This window comes from Mercenaria mercenaria, chromosome 16 (genome assembly GCF_021730395.1).
Source record: "Mercenaria mercenaria strain notata chromosome 16, MADL_Memer_1, whole genome shotgun sequence".
NCBI classification, from domain to species: domain Eukaryota; kingdom Metazoa; phylum Mollusca; class Bivalvia; order Venerida; family Veneridae; genus Mercenaria; species Mercenaria mercenaria.
In genome coordinates, this window is record NC_069376.1 from 52,945,663 (window position 1) to 52,963,838 (window position 18,176).

The window sequence follows — 18,176 nt, forward strand, 5'->3', positions numbered from 1 at the left end:
CATGCCGATTTAATAATGAGAAGTGTCGTAATAGATCCAAGCAAATTAATCCTACGATTAAAAAAACACACACACACAAATAAATGCAATCAGTTGGCATACAAAATGTTTGTCTTGTGTTTGATCTGTTAGGTTTAAAATTGCACAGATGTAGCTTAATTTATATGGCGAATTTATAGCTTTACTGGTGGATGGAAACCAAAGCTGCCCATCTGGATATTATTTCGAAACATACGAGCAGCTGGGTAAAAGCCAGCGATTACACTTAAAAAAAAAACGACAGTTAAAAGACATGTTAAAGTCATAAATGCATCAAGATCATATGTCTGCTATGATTTCATCTAACTAGATTTATATAAGACACAGCCAATTATTACAATCATTCTTAAAAATACCTTTACATACCACGATGGGTAATAGAATACAAAATAACTGACCCATAGCTGTAATATTCAAAGAGATTACAACAAAATACGAAACAAGAACTACAAAATATGAAATGTTTACTTACATTAGCCATGATGCCTTTTACTCAAGTTAAAATTCTTTGTGATGTTGCTTGTGACAAATGATTGCAGACACTGACACTGACAGGATATGCGTCTGCCTTATCACACCCGGCTGATGACGCCGGAAGAGTTTTTTGTTCATCTTAAAACAACGACTTCTGCGAAATCATTGTCATTCATATTTGATTTAAGGTGTGTTTATTTTTTGTTTTAATCCGCATTAAATACTAATTTTTCTTATCAAGCATCCTTTGGAAAAAACGTGCACTGAATAATTTATGATTAAAATGTGGAAAAACGTGCACTGAATAACTTATGATTAAGATGTTATTAAGTCTGCCGTCACCTGTCACTGTTCGATATTTACACTTCGTAATTCACAATTCTGTCTCAATTTGTACATCACTTTTGCTGCATTGAAAGACAACATCATTTTACTGCTATGATTTTAGTACAAACTCATGCAGGCTGCTCGTAACGGTCATGTTTAATAAACAAACTGAAAAAAAACAAGGCAATAGTCATCATTGTTTTAACAAATCATGCCCTCTTAGAAAAACGTGTCTTCAAAACCAGCAATGTATCCATTTAAAAGCAATTCTGTAGTGAACCCCTCATTTCAATAGCAGTGTTTAGTGTAAAATGCAAATCTATGAACACTGGAGTATGAAGTGTAAACTATGAAGTAATGCCTTGTGAAGACTGAAATACTAATTTTGAAGCTGTACCTGTTAAGTGTTTACTACGTCTGAGAAGTATAATTATATTACCACAATCTTATATTGCGAACTATGAACTATAACGTTTCAATCAGTTTTCATACCAACTTCTTTGAAATAAAATCTTAGAGTGTAAATACTGCAAACAGCGATAACCTTAAAACGTGAAAGCGCTTAGAACGAGCGTTGACACTCGTAGGCGATGCTCTAATTTAATATTTAAAGACTCTGGCATTTGATATTTTAAGTGTATCACTTAATGTTTTGTTATTTTTTGCGGAAAGAATTTAGAATTCCACGGACAGGTCTAAGTTTAAGATGACTATAGTAATATACTTTGAATGCTTAAAATATAATAAAAATTACATGACATTGTATTGAAGATGCAATCACATAGTAAAAGTAGACAGTTGCGACGGAATGTTTCGGACATGCATTTTTTAAGATAAAATTATCTTGTGCACACGACATTTTATCTCGAGTGCACAACATAACAATATCGAGCGCTCGACATCTTAACTTGGGCGCACGATATCTTATCTCCACGGACATGCATTTATATCTTTAAGATTAAATTATCTCGAGCGCATGACATATTTTCTCGAGCGCACGGCATGTAATCTAGCGCGCACGACATCTTATCTTGTGCGCTCGACATCTTATCTGTTACGCTGAACGACTGCATATCTCGAGCGCTCGACACTATTTTCCATGTGATGCCATCTCAAATGTCAGATCAACTCAAACCATATCTGATTTTTGTTTTGAGTTACGGTGGTATGTTTAGGACAGGAATTTATGATTGTTTTAATTGATTATCTCTTGCGGAGGCCATCTCATCTCGTGCGCTCGACATCTAATTTCGTGCGCTCGACATCACATCTCGTGCGCAGGACATCTTACCTCGAGCGCTAAAACTTCTAACTCTGTTCCAGGGCATTTAGTTAAATAAAATGCAGCAACAATTCAGTGACAACACAAAGATATAAATTAAAATCCTTGACAAAATAAATATTAAGTATGTATGTATATCAAGAATTTCACTGTTTGCCCTTAATTCATGCGTGCAGTTTTATAACTTTTCTGACAATGAACCAATTCAGATACAATCAGTCGAACTGCGATTGGTTGCTTTTCTAACAAGCAGTAAGCGTAATTATGTTCGCTTAATGAATTCCATTACCTTTGAAGGTAGGATGGCCCTTTACTTGTGGGCAGTTAAATAAAGTCTGAATAAGCGGGAACCGTTATTATCTCCTCGTCCGTATGGTTTTATTGATGACATGAATACACACAATAAAATATAGATAAGATGTCGTGCGATCGAATAAGATGTCATGCGCACGAGATAAAATGCAGAGTGCACGAGATAATATGTCTTGTGCACAAATTATAATGTCATGCGCATGAGATAATAAGTATGTCGTGCGCTTGAGATAAGACGCCTTGACCACGAGAAAGGATGCCGAGCGCACGAGATAATTTAATGAAAAGAAAAAATAAATAAATGCAAATGCATGTCCTAATTTATATTTTATTTCAAAAACGAAATAAAAATCCAATACCAATACAATGACATTTTCACTTTGTTCCTGATAGTATATTTCTTGATTCAAACCAAGTTATTATATCAAAAACTCATAACGTTACGCTGCAATTGATAAAACAAAACCGGAACTTGCATTGTTATTTGTCTTTGAAACGTCTTTCCTGTTTACGGACGTTGCTTTCCCGCACTTTGTTTAAATACGCTGCTATAAGAAATAGTTCTTAAAAGGAAGCCGTTCGATTGATTTTATTTTTATTATTATTTCTTGATACCGGTATGAAAGAAAAAGATTTTTTCACGGGTTATAGGTGCAGATGGGAATATCCGGCTCTCGGATAACTGTTTAGGCAGTAATTTGGCTGTAGCTTCGTTACCGCCTAAACAGTTACCCTCAAGACCGGAAATTCCCATCTGCACCTACAACCAGTGAATGTATCTTATAATCTACGGAAAAAGTGAGGTCAACATTTGTTGAAACATGTGACAAACAATCTATAATATGAGGAATCTTGTATAAAATAACATTCATCAATAATTATATGTTGATACTGGTTTATGTTGTATTGACATGTATCATGCCTGACATGTATCATGCAACTTGCCATCTGTGGCTGTGTTTTGACAGCGCATTTTAGTACAAAGACTGTATTGTTCATATAATGTTAGACAATTAAGTTTGTATTGATAAACAATATCTCCTTTCAAATTAATTAGTATTTAATTATAGAAAGGATTAAGAATTTTTTAACTTCTAGCAAATATAATCAATTTGGTCAATTTCAGGTCATTTTTTCGTCTGAACAGGTGTTGTATTCAAGCAGTCTTAACATACAATTTAGCCTGGTGACCGATATTTTTTATGTTCGCTATACAATTATTTGTTGATTGTTTGCAGCACATAATAAACCTTTTTCACTTACAGAATTACTTGACTCTCTTGAGAAATGTCTTGAGAATCATTGGAGCTCCTCGAAATTTACAACATCACGTGGAAAACTGGAATTTTTCCAGATTCTTGGAGAGAAGCTAAAGTTATCCCCATACCGAAACCTGGGAATGATAACACCGACCCCAGTAATTACAGACCGATCTCTCTAACTAGTTGCTTATGTAAAACATTATAACGTATGATTAATTCTAGATTAGTTTGGTATTTAGAATCTCAAGGCCTTATAACAAACTTTCAAAGTGGTTTTCGCAAACAGCGTAGCACAACTGATCACTTGTTCGACTGGAAAATTTTATTCGTGATGCATTTGTCAAGAAAGAACATCTTGTATCTGTCTTTTTCGATTTAGAAAAGGCTGATGGTACCACATGGAAATATGGTATTATGAAGGACCTTGACGACTTAGGTTTAAAAGGTCGTCTTCCACTATTTATCTCCGAGTTTTTATCAGATCGCACTTTTAAAGTTCGTGTTGGTTCTACCCTTTCTGACTCTTTTGAGCAGGAACAGGGCGTTCCGCAAGGTTCTATTTTATCTGTTGCACTTTTTAGCATTAAAATCAATAATATTGTGAAATGGACAGATTGCTCATTATATGTCGATGATTTTTGGTGGCGGGTTTATCCCGCTACCAAAGTTAAAGTGTATTTCTGACAATCATAGCATCTTTATTTGATTCCAAATCTCATCCAAAGGATGTTCATGTGCTACACAAAATAGTCCCATTCATGAACAATGCGGATGAATTATCAATGAAAAAGCAGTTCTTATTCAACCTTTATTCACTAGCACTGACGATTTAGGTTATATAAGATCTATCAATGATAAAGCATTCCAGCCCATGGTTACATCACAAGCTGGGTCAGGCAGAGTCCATCTTAGATATGAGGCATATTAAATTTGTATTTGTTTCTCATTCATGTATATTCATAGACTGGCATTTAAACAGAAAATTAATTTACCAACAACCCGCAACCATCAGACATTTCAAGGCTTTGATTTGATTTGTTATCGTTCGAAAAATAGGCGTACAATTGAACGCCAGTTACAGCAGTGTTTGAATAAATTTCAAATTTGGGCCATGAAAAATGGTTTTAAATTTCCAAGTCTAAAACTCAGTGTGTCCACTTTTGTCAAATACGGAAACAACACTGTGACCCTGAGCTTTTCCTAAATGGTACCAAAATACCCGTTTTTGACGAAGCAAAATTTCTTGGTGTTATCTTTGATAAAAAGCTTTCTTTTATATCACATATAAAATATTTGAAAGCCAAATGTTTGAAATCATTGAATCTTTTAAAGGTAATTTCAAATACTGATTGGGGAGCCGATCGCCAGGTTTTATTAAGACTGTATAGAGCTTTGATTAGATCCAAGTTAGATTACGGTTGTGTTGTTTATGGTTCAGCAAGAAAATCTTATTTAAAAATGTTAGATACCATCCATAATCAAGGTCTTCGTATTGCTCTCGGTGCATTTAGAACATCGCCTGTTGAAAGCTTGTATGTTGAGGCAAACGAACCCTCTCTTTACACACGCCGAGAAAAGCTTTCATTACAATATGCTTTAAGGGTGGCTGCCAACAAATCCAACCCTGCTCATAAAATCATTTTTAAGCCCAAATACTTTGATTCATATGAGAATAAACCAAAACAAATCAAACCGTTTGGATTTCGCATAAAGTCTTCTATGAATGAAACTGACTTTGAATTCGAAGATATCAAAGAAAATTCAATTCCGGATACGCCACCATGGACCCTTGCTTCCCCTACAGTTCTTTTTGATTTGAAAACAGCCTTTAAAAAGTCAGAAACAAATCCTGAAATATTTAAATCCAAATATAATGAGATCAAGTCACTTTACAAGGATTATTTTCCAATTTACACAGACGGTTCGTAAGATGATTCGGGGGTTGGCTGTGCGGCCATAAGCTACCTTCATCAGTTAAAATTACGTTTACCAAATAACGCAACAATATTTTCAGCCGAGGCAAAAACTATTGATTTGGCCCTAAATTTTATATCAAAATATAGTGACGAAAAGTTTATTATTTTTTCCTACTCGCTTTCTGTTTTACAGTCAATTCACAACCGAAACATGGAAAATCCTTTCATTCAAAATATCTTCTCAGGGTTCATGCACTATCTTTCAAAACGTCTATCATATTCTGTTGGATTCCTAGTCATGTTGGTATTGATGGAAACGAGGATGCCGATAGAAATCTACTGCAGCAAAGAAATCCCTTTTATTATCACAATCTAATATGAAATTACCATATACTGATTTTAGGCCAAATGTCAAGAAATATATTTTATCTAAATGGCAATCGTCATGGAACAATGCTTCGTTCAATAAACTTCATGATGTTAAACCTACTTTGTGTGAATGGCACCAAGGGAACAGATCTGTTCGCACGAAGGAAGTTGTTCTTTCTCGCTGTCGAATAGGTCATACCCGTTTGACTCATTCTTATCTTTTGAACAAAGAAAAACAACCTGAATGTGTACCATGTCAGACACCGCTTACTATTAAACATATTTTAGTCGACTGTGTGAACTTCGCTCCACAGCGCAGTACATACTATGACGTTCAATCTTTGAAAGAATCGTTTGAAAACATTTCAGTCAGCAATATCTTGTCCTTTTTAAAGCAGATAGGCATTTATCACAAAGTCTGAAATCATATATTTTTTCTTTACACATTTTGCAATATTGTTGTTTGTCACTAATATTTTAACCCTTTATATACGTTTTTGCATAAATGTTTTAGACGTGCTTTACAATTTACTTTACATTTTATATGTTTATACATTTTTACATAATTGTTTTTAGAAATGCTTTACAATTTACGTTTTCAAAGCGCTTGTTTTCGGCGATATATGGCCTCTTTGTGTCGGTTCGCCGTAAAATCTAACTCACTATGTGAATTTGAAAACAAGAAATCTATGATTTCTCAACATTATAAATGCACAGTTGTTTCATCAAAATAAAACACCTCAGTGGGATTTAGTATAACTGGAAATTTTTTATCTAATTCATTTTTTTTTTTGTATTTGTTAGATCAGGTTCTCAAATCTGATAATTTATTAATGGCCACGAAATTATTTCCTGGCCAATTAACATATGTCCAGGAACGTGCCGAAAAAGTTATTAGAGTACGTTACACGCATCGTACATTTGTAATATCCGAGTATTTCAAGACCTTACCTGCGCTCCTTCTCCGATAATTTCACAATACATGTGCAAGTTTAAACACTAAAAAATAATTATTATTTTTGTTTTGGGTTTAACGCCATTTTCAACAGTACAGTATTTCAGTCATGTAACGGCGGAAGTTAACCTAGTAACCAGTGTTCCTGGATTCTGTACCAGTATAAACCTGTTCTCCGCAAGAAACTGCCAGCTTCCCCACATGAATTATCAGAGGTGGAGGTCGAATGATTTCATACACAATGTCTTTTATCAAATCGTCACGGAGAACATACGCTCCGCCCGGATAGACCAACGCTCTCCCTACTGAGCTAAGCGGGCGGGCTTAAATTCTGGAGTGTAAATAACTACTGTAACAGTACTGTGCAGATGATATAAAAGAAAATGATATTTATCAATTGAATTAGATTGATATCAGTCTAACGCAGTCGATATAGGGGTGGCTAGTAGCACTAAATATTTGATACTGTAATGGTAATTGTATTTAAACAGCTAGTACAAAGCTTATCTGACAACCAACTGTATGAACATGAGCTGACATAATATTGTTATGGTTGATATGAACTAAAATTCAGCTTTGACAGTGGTTTTCGATGTCGCATGTTTTGTAACTTTTTATGTCACACTGACAGTCGGCATATCAGAAAACAATATTTAAGATAATAAACTTTTCCAAAGCTACGATAATTTTGATTTCGCTTGTTAAAAAAGATGCATTTGATGAATCAGATTCCAAAAGCCAGTGTGCATAATATTTATCTATCTTTAGATTTAATTTTTGCTTTCAAATAATTGTTATGGCAATGCGCCATTGGAGATATTCCATGTGCAGAACGCTGACCTAGAATAATCATTGCATATCCACATTTTTTTTGTAGTTTCATTCATGTTAATATAATAAACATGAAACTATGTACTAATATAACGTTAACTGTAGTGTGTTTATAGTTTATAATGAGAGGCCTCCGTGGCCGAGTGGTTAAGGTCGCTGACTTGAAATCACTTGCCCCTCGTTGATGTGAGCTTGAACCTTACTCGGGGCGTAGAATTCTTCATGTGATGAAGCTATCCAGCTGGCTTACGGAAGGTCAGTGGTTCTATCCAGGTGCCCGCCTGCGATGAAATAATGCAAGAGGCCCCTGATGTGTCCTTCCACCATCAAAGCTGGAAAGTCGCCATATGACCTATAAATGCGTTGGTGCGACGTTAAACCAAAAGAAATTGCTTACAATGAAAAATGTTTCTACATGTCTTTCTTCTATAAAGTAGATATCCATTTAAATTCCTAACTTAAGTCCATGGTCTTGAGCAGCGTTTACCGAACGGATGGCGATGTTATACCGTTGAATATTTTATAGGCAAAAGACAAATCGTTACATCGTAAGGCCAGCATTTTTATATTTTCTGTTTTATTGGAGCGCTGCCTCAACTTTTTATAAAATTAACTTTAAGTACATTATTTTCATTTAGCCCACCGATCGTCTACCATTGCTACTGCCAAACATCAAAGTTTTCTTGTATATAGGGGCAGTTGTTTGATCAAGGTCGGTAGATGCATGAAAAATGGCGGCCCATGCGCAGAAAAGTCATCCGTGAAATTAAATGGGAAAATGCACACGTTTACAGACAAAACTCGTTGGAAAAAGTTAGCAAAGATAACAAATATTGTGAACAGATTTGATCTAAGTAGAAATTAGAGCAGCCAAAGCTTTTCATGGGGAATTATCACAGCAAAGGTACAAAAAATGACTCGGCATGTATCAACGCTATCCAGATGCACAAATGTTGAAAAATCTGGCGTATCACATGTACGTGATTTGTAGTCTGTATTTTTTAATCGGACAACGATCAAATTCATGTGGGATTGTTAGAATAAAAATGCGACAATGGACAATAATGAAAAAGAGACCAAAAGAGGCAAAATGTAAGGCAGATTTTGCATAAACCTTTCTTACTTTGAAGTCTTGAGGGTCAGAAAAGACAATATAATTAATACGAAAACAACATGTAATGTAAATATTGAATGACATATGTCCTCTCAAAATGCTTGACAGAATGATAATATAAAGTAAAAACATAAAACGTTCAACCCAGGTACCATAAGACATCCAAAACTAATTAAACAATTATAATTAATTATGAGAAATGTCACTCCCAACAATATGCACACAATGATATATCAAGTACGTAATAAATGTTTGGGACGCATAACATTCAAAAACATAAGTCCCAGGGAAGGGCACAAACTCACTGAAGAAAACACATGAAAACATGCAAACACTACAGTAGTGAACAGTGCATAATGCTTGAAGACTATTTAACAACGGGACATATGCTTTATTAAAACACATACATTAAATATTTCAGTTTTTATAACTTATATCTCTTTGAAATGTCCATGACTAATGCTGTTTTATAATCAATTTCATCATTAGAAGTAGGTGCTTTTTTTAAAAAGCTAGTACAAATTGGACATCAACTGACATAATATTGTTATCTTAAATATTAACCAAAATTCAGCTTCAGTGGTTTTGGACTGTCGTATTTTTGTAACTTTTAAGGTGACATTGACAGTTGGCAAATCAGAAAACAATATCAAAGAACCTAAAGCTTTTCCAAAACTTCTACAATTTTGCTTTCGCTTGTTTAAAAAAGATGCCTGTGACTATCAGATTCCAAAAGCCAGTGTGCATAATATTTTTATGCCCCCGAAGGGAGGCATATAGTTTTTGAACCGTCTGTCGGTCTGTCGGTCTGTCCGCAATTTTCGTGTCCGGTCCATATCTTTGTCATCGATGGATGGATTTTCAAATAACTTGGCATGAATGTGTACCACAGTAAGACGACGTGTCGCGCGCAAGACCCAGGTCCGTAGCTTAAAGGTCAAGGTTAGACGTTAAATGATAATGCACTGATGGGCGTGTCCGGTCCATATCTTTGTCATCCATGGATGGATTTTCAAATAACTTGGCATGAATGTGTATCACAATAAGACGACGTGTCGCGCGCAAGACCCAGGTCCGTAGCTTAAAGGTCAAGGTCACACTTAGATGTTAAAGGATAGTGCATTGATGGGCGTGTCCGGTCCATATCTTTGTCATCCATGGATGGATTTTCAAATAACTTGGCATGAATGTGTACCACAGTAAGATGACGTGTCGCGCGCAAGACCCAGGTCCGTAGCTCAAAGGTCAAGGTCACACTTAGACGTTAAAGGTCATTTTTCATGATAGTGCATTGATGGGCGTGTCCGGTCCATATCTTTGTCATCCATGGATGGATTTTCAAGTAACTTCGCATAAATGTGTGACACAGTAAGACGACGTGTCGTGCGGAAGACCCAGGTCTGTAGCTCAAAGGTCAAGGTCACACTTAGACGTTAAAGGTAATATTTCATGATAGTGCATTGATGGGCGTGTCCGGTCCATATCTTTGTCATTCATGCATGGATTTTAAAATAACTACGCATGAATGTGTGGCACAGTAAGACGACGTGTCGTGCGCAAAACCCAGCTCCGTAGGTCAAAAGTACTAAACTCTAACATCGGCCATAACTATTCATTCAAAGTACCATCGGGGGCATGTGTCATCCTATGGAGACAGCTCTTGTTTTTGTAACTTTTGCTTTCAGATATGACAATGCGTCGTTGGATATGCTCGTAGTTTATTACTTTGCTTCTCCGCCCAATTGTATGTGTGCAGTACGCTGACCTAGAATAATCATTGCATATCCACACTTTTGTAGAAGTTTTATTCATGTTTATATATTAAACATCACACTATGTATTAGTATAACGTCAACTATGGTATGTGTATATATTACAATGAAATAATTTTATGCTAGCCCTTTTTCTATTAAGTAGATAGATACAAAAACACGATAAATACTCTTTGTAAATAGCATAGTAGGATTGGAGATAAATATTGTATGGTGCATAAAATATACAAGAATCAAAGTTTCCAAAATTGCTCAGAGTTAGATCATACCACTGTTTTACCTCAGTCTCTCAGATAGAACGGCAACATAGTTAACAATCAAGGTGTTTCTGTGTGATGTGAAATTCTAGTCCATTTCTAATCCCATCGGACAATAAAATTTCCAAATAAATCAAAGCATTTCAAAGTAATTATTGTGTAAAGTTACTAGTGCAACACCATCCTCACACTTTGCAAGCTTGAACCTTATGTTGCAAGTATTGCACTAACTGACATGTTACGTCTCTACTTTTATCAAAGACTTTAAATGGCCGTCTTTTACTAAAATATTTTATCTTTAGATATTTATTTCAAATGTTTAAAATGCTCACCAAATGTATTTAACTTTTACTAAATATATATATTTAATCTGCATATAGAACTACATTCATAATTAAATGTCATGCAGTTATAGTTGATTGTTAAAAACAGCCAGATTTTAGTGGTAGTAAACATTTATCTTGTGTGTGTATCTATACATGTATACAATAATTATGTACTATTTTATACCACGAAACATTAAGGACAAGTATGATTCGTTTTTGTGCCGTAGATCAAGATTCGTTCTGCATTGGATAAAATATTGTTTAGCCCAATTTTCATTAAAATAACAAGATCTTATTAAATTGTATGTAATGGTTTAGCAAGGGGTTGATTAAATGTAGAGGAAATGTTCATTTCATTCTCAGTCTTTTTATATCCATGATATTTTGTTCTTGATATGTTAGATGTAAACCACAGGGGAACATTTACTGGATTCTAGGAGAAAAAAAAGATAAAGCACATAAATTGATAAAAGATTCTTACTCAGTTAACATCTTAAAGGTCAGAAAGTAGATATACATATGTGGGTGATATTTAATTAAAAAGATGTTTAAATCGAACTAGCTTGCTTGTTTGTTTCCTTTGCAAAAGTATAAGTCACAATTTAGACCATCAGCTAAATAACCGACCAAGTTAACCTTAGAATATGGTTCCACATTTTCATTAAAACCTAGACAACAAACAGTTCAACAATCAACAATACAGTTTGATTTTGATCAACATATTAATGTATATTATCTGCTTATACACTCGCATAGTTCAAAAGAATAGCCCGTTCTTTTTGTTAATTCTTGCAACCCAGTGGACAATGGAACCGAGAGATATTTTCCTCTTGTAGTTGGATCTTTTTTCAAAGCATGTTCATTAAGTATTCCCATCAACATAGCTACAGCATGTACAAACTCTCCACGCCTGTCCTCAGCGCATACTACTGCGCCACTGTCTCCGGGTTTACAGAAACGTTCCGGTATTTCTCCTTTCCTTACGGAACGATCTTCAATTAGAATCAGTCCATTCTCCATTCCATCAATTTTATAGGTTGGTATCGTTATAACACCCTTTCCCGGTTTTGATGTAGCGCCCCAAATGTAAACCTGTTGTCCACTACTTAGTATTTCATCGTTGCTGTCTTCCGTGTAATCATGAAGTTTACACTGTAGAAGACCAGAATCAAAGTCGGGATCCTCGGATTTATATTTTGCGCATATTCTAACCCTTTCATCCAGTAAAAGTGCTGCTATATCTAATCCCGTGTCTTGAACGGTTGCCGTAACTACGTGTCCCAAAGGATTATTTAGCATAGTTATACCGTAATCCGGGCAAAAGAAGCGATTGCCGCAAGTGGCTACATGTTTTGAAATCAACGCGCACGTTTTCTCACAACTATCGTCAGTCATAAAGGCAAAACATCCAAGAGTGCCACAAACTAGGTCATCAGGACCGCCTGTCTCTATTTTCGCCCCTACTCTCACATCACAGCTGTATGGCTTCAGCTCTTTAGAAATCTCTTCCACCGTGTAATCTTCTACGCCGCTGCCATCCATGACTGATCCAATACTCTTCAAAATAGAATCGTAGTCATCCATATCTTTTGCTTCCTCGATGCAAATGACGAACCGGTCAAAACGATAGCCCATTCCTTTGACAGCCGGAGATATATTAAATAAGTCTGTCTGAAGCTGAAAAGTATATTAAGCAATTAACATCAAATATAAATATTGCAACTCGTAATTATTATTATTATTATTATTATAAAACATCATATTTCAATAGTCATACTATTATTTTTAAGTGTTTATCTGTTACATAATAGTGATAATGATGATGATAGTAATGATTATAATAATAAAAATGATAATAATAAAAATATTAATAGTAGTAGTAGTAGCAGCAGCAGCAGTAGTAGTAGTAGTAGTAGTAGCAGTAATAGTAGTAGTAGTAGTAACAAAAATAACGACGATAACACATCTGGCTATAGCCGGTCTAACATATGGTCCTCTAACATGATTTGAGTATGCCGGCCCGCTTGGCTCACTAGGGAGAGCGCATATCTACAGATCGTGGGGTCGTGAGTTCTATCCAAACTCGCATGTTCTTCGTAGAGAATTGATAAAAGGCACAGAGTCTGAAATCATTCGTCCTCCACCGCTGATTCATATGGAAAAGTTGGCAGTTACTTCCGGAGATCAGGTGTGTACTAGTACAGAATCCAGAAACACTGGTTATGCTAACTGCCCGCCGTTACATAACTTAAAATATTATAGAAACTAGTTTATGTATGAATAAATAAGTAAATTGTTCGCAATGTAAACAAAGTTAAATAGTTATTTAAGGTATTGGACCCGTAATAGAATACCTCCTTTTTGAAGAGTATTCGATTCCTACCATAAACCTACTTTGACTGCAATTTTCAGGGAGGTGTAGGTTCAAGCCCTACCGGGACCAAAGTTTCATTTTATAAGCGATTTCTTGCTGTTCAAAGTGAATTTACCTCTGAATTAGGATGGGTAGAGTTAGACATCTTTAAAAATACTGAGTTACATGCGGTAAAAGTTCTCTATTTTTCCTTCATTCTTTAGATTACATATTGTGGAAGAAATGCAGGTAGGTTTTACTTCAGCCCCGAGGTTATACTTGAATGAAGTGAGCAAAATTCAAAACAAACCCACATGATTTTTGTTTTATAATTGTTGTTTAACAATAGTTTGATGTTTCTTTTATCAAAATTAAAGCTGTAATGAATTCTCTGCAAACGTTTTAGATAGTGGCCATCACATTGAAATTTGTCTCTACTTGAGCTTGAGGAAATACCATAAATTATACAAACTTACAAAAAACGGCACGGGAAAAGTTGTTTAAAATTTGCAACACAGTGCGAAACATGGTCAACTTTAAGAATATACCAAGCAAATGCCATTTTTTAAACATTACTATTTGCGGTCCAATACCTTAAATATAGTCTTTAACATTATAATGGATCAGCATCAACCTATAGTAGTATAATGGTGAACACCTGTTCGTCAACTTTTCTTTCCTTGTAAACTTTGAAGTTAGGCCATTCGTCTTCAGGCACACAACTTGTTCGGAACAAGACAGTCATTTCTGCCAACAAACTTTCAATGATAGTTCGGTCCACGTAAAGAAGTTTTTCGCAAACATCATCAGACATGTTTGTCAAATCGAGTTTTCTTGCATTGTGTGTCCTGGTAGCGTCACAACCTATAAATATAGAAAAGTGTTGAATTCTCTAAATGACATTCACATTCCTTGTTGTCCAAATATTAATATTTTAACAAACTTTTCATATAAATTTGTTTGTGTACAGTGAAACCTCTGATTAAAGATCAGACACTTGTTTGTAGGACAGGGATGTTGACCTTGAGAGGTTTATTTAATATTATAACATGACCGGGTCCCGATTTATTTCCGTAATAAACAAAGAAGACTATAACTGTGTGTTATTATGCAACACTTGCTAAAGCCCTCGGGCCAATACCTCACCTAGTATGCCAATATCGCCTTAAGGCACACCAGCCCGGTATAATAACCTCTAAATTATTACGGCATAGCGTCAAACATTATAGAGGCGCGCTGGAAAAAAGGCAACTATTTGGTGAATATCTTCAAATATATTGTTGATAATCCTTTATACGAAATAATGTATCTCAAATAGTGTTAGTTATTGAATGAATTTGTTGTTTGTCATTCAGATGTCTCGTGGGTGCAGCAACTTGAACTCAGCGGCAAATCAATGTTTGCGATGTATTATATATTGAATAAACAGGCCTATTTGGAAACGAAATATCTGTCTTTGTAAAGATAAGATGCCATTAATCGGCGTTGCACAGTATTTCTTATATTGAACATCAGATAAATAATGACTATATATTTATGACTGATCGCATCATGGAATAAGCTACTTACCTTGACAGTTATCATCTAAATGCAGGTCAAACTTTGTTCCATCTTCTGTCTCACAAGATATATTTTGGAACCCGTTTGATCTCTCGGAAGTATTAGAAACCATCAGTGTAGCGTTCCTTCGCTTTTTGCAACCATTGATAATATATTTCGTTACACCATCTGCATAGTCCGTGGAATTTTCACTTTGCAAATGATCCAGTAACTTCTTTTTGTCTAGCAATAATTTAACATTTTCGCATTCAGTTGTAATTGTTTTGAGAACCAATCTTTCCAATATATCACCTACATTATCATTTATGTTTTCTTTTGTCGTTTTAAGAACATTATAACATGCTGCTAACCCATTACTTTCGGGGTTGCTCTCTGCTTCTTCTATAATAACAAACACCCTGTCCTTGTATGTTTTCGAAAGTAAACTTATTTCCTTTCTAGATACACAATATTCAGAAAATAAAACGAGTTCTATCGAACCTGACTCATTGACAACCTGTCCTTCTAAATAAGCTGCAATATTTTCAACATTTGCTTCTTCTGTTTGCTCTATTGATGATCTCTTTGGGACCACGTCGCTGATATCTAAAGACTTTTGCATGTTAAGATTTTCAACGATACTTAAATCAATTGAACCAAACTCTGGAATCTCGAGACGGCCGTTTATACCAAGTTCGCCTGTAAGCTCCACATATCGTTGGTGTAGTGGAGGCACACGCTTTCGCGCGAGATTATAAGCTGGAAACGCATTCGGTGTAACTCTATATTTTTGGACTTTCAGCATGCTTGTTCCTTCACTTTCTGCAAAAATAACGGTTTTTCTATATCTAATGTAAGTTAATGCAAGATCGAAAATGACTTTTAAAGTTGAGAAAGTTATTTCAAAATAAAGAATGTAGTATCCATCAGAAATTATGAACCCAATGCATTCAAAATACAACATTTTTGCATTATAACAATAAAGGCTAACTATTTAATTGTCAATTGCCAAAATGTATCTTTTAAATAGTACATCTTAAAACAAATAAAATTAGTTAATCTTTAACTTATGGAATCATCATTAAAACAATTTTTGTTTAATTAGTAAAATACATAAACTAATAAGCATACAAACTCTTCTGCCGCGAGGAACGAAAAAGGTTTGATAACCTGAGCGCGCCTTTAAATAATCTAGGTAGTAAATGGGCTGGTCAAAAAATTTTAATGCTGGTGAATCTATGCTGGAAATAGTTCCGCAAATTGAAACATCAGTAAAACTCCTAAACCAAAAAATTAAAAGATGTAATGCTTGTTACGTATTTAGAGGGTTTCATAAAGTATCTTAACAAAAAACGTTCATTAACTTCATTAATAAAGTTCTAAAATATTTATAGCGAATATTTAATCTTTCAGTGGCCCTAGACCGCTCATTAGTATTAGCTACAGATTCGTAATACAACTAAATTTTGGGGACATGCCGTAAGTACCAGACACAAAATTTACAGAAACTCCAACAAATTTTTAGGCCCACGGATTAATAGTGTACAGTTTGTAGCATGAAAGACTCTAAATTAGGAAGCGACAACACAATGATAAAAGCGAATGCCATCTAGCTCGTAATATTACCAATGTATTCAATTTTAAGATCACCGGTTTTTTATCATCCCTGCCTTGCTGCAACACTATTGGATAAGTTTGAATAAAAACAAAAGGTTATGGTATTTATAGAAATAATTAATAGGTTCGTTGTGTAATCGATATAGAATATATTTTAACTTGTAAAGTAGACTTGATATTGAGGGTGTAACTAATTGTCGGGTTATGTCATTAGCTGTCACAAAACAAACGTGATGTTCTTCAAAGAAAAACATTTTGGAATTAATTTTACAACGAAAAATAAAATTGCTTAGAAAATAGGACTATTTCATCGACATTCGTAAATATCTATACACATCTATTTAAATCGACTTCTTCCTCTAAATACAAGTTTACTCTGTTAATTTCGGCGGATTTTCCTCAGCGCTCCAAGCAACAAACAGTCGGCTTGGTAAGCTCAGTGGATGACACAGACATGAGTCGTTAGTTTGATCTGATAAAAATGGCCTGTGAAAATTTGTCTTATATAATACTCTGCTTCAAGGAGCTGTCAGTTACTACTGGAAAAAATATAACTCGGAGTCCTTTTGCATGTGACACGTGAAGTGATATAAGTGCATATCTGAAACACTGAACATGGGAAATTCAGGTGATACAGCTGGACAACAATAAATGCCTAGATACATTACTGTTTTCTTTCTTAGGTAACATGTGCCCATTTCACATGTTTTCATGCTATTGAACCTGGCCTACTACCTAATGTTATAAAACAAATGAAAATCATCATCTTTCCTCGTTGTTACCACGGGATAATCAAATTCTTATAATGGTCATTCTCCCATGTTTCGATATAGTTTGGCGAGTTCAAACGTTTTTTTATTTTATTTTTTGTTTTGTTTTGGGTTTAACGCCGTTTTTAACAGTATTTCAGTCATGTAACGGCGGGCAGTTAACCTAACCAGTGGTCCTGGATTCTGTATCAGTACAAACTTGTTCCCCGCAAGTAACTGCGCATCTTCCCCACATAAATCAGAGGTGGTGGACGAATGATTTCAGACACAATGTCTTTTATCAAATCGTCATGGAGAACATACGCCCCGCCCGAGGATCGAACTCACAATCCCGCGATCCGTAGACCGACGCTCTACCTATTGAGCTAAGCGGGCCGGTTCAGGTGCTTTTTATTGCAAGACTTTTTATAGCAAGACTTAGTTCGAAAATAGAAATTTGTGTTAATTTTTGTATCTGGTGTTCACTCGGTGAAAGAGATTTTGATCTAAAACTAAAACAAACATTATATATGTATCACAAAGGCTATATCATATCATGCCTAATAACCAGAGGCAACTTGTACAACATATACTTAAAAAGATTTCTTTTGAGTTGAACAAATATATTTCATGAAAAATAAATCTCAGTATCCTATTACATATAAAAACATATTTAAGCCAC

General features: G+C 35.0%; 1 protein-coding gene across 1 annotated transcript; it reads right to left on the bottom strand.

Moving 5' to 3' along the window:
• Nucleotides 1-8,928: 8,928 nt before the first annotated feature.
• Nucleotides 8,929-16,276, bottom strand: LOC123541121 (uncharacterized). Its single transcript, XM_045326526.2, has 4 exons — nucleotides 16,260-16,276; nucleotides 15,159-15,950; nucleotides 14,248-14,453; nucleotides 8,929-12,913 (listed from the first exon to the last, which is right to left on the bottom strand). The coding sequence occupies exons 2-4, from the start codon at nucleotides 15,931-15,933 to the stop codon at nucleotides 11,969-11,971; spliced, it is 1,926 nt and encodes a 641-aa protein (XP_045182461.2). The 5' UTR covers nucleotides 15,934-15,950; nucleotides 16,260-16,276; the 3' UTR covers nucleotides 8,929-11,968.
• Nucleotides 16,277-18,176: the final 1,900 nt, after the last annotated feature.

What these genes read in the sequence shown, in the direction of transcription:
- LOC123541121 (XM_045326526.2), bottom strand. Translation starts at nt 15,933, where the DNA reads ATGCTGAAAGTCCAAAAATATAGAGTTACACCGAATGCGTTTCCAGCT. An exon ending in TTTAGATGATAACTGTCAAG is followed by an intron (nt 14,454 to 15,158) that starts GTAAGTAGCTTA and finishes CTATATTTATAG; the next exon opens with GTTGTGACGCTACCAGGACA. An exon ending in AAAGAAAAGTTGACGAACAG is followed by an intron (nt 12,914 to 14,247) that starts GTGTTCACCATT and finishes TATACTTTTCAG; the next exon opens with CTTCAGACAGACTTATTTAA.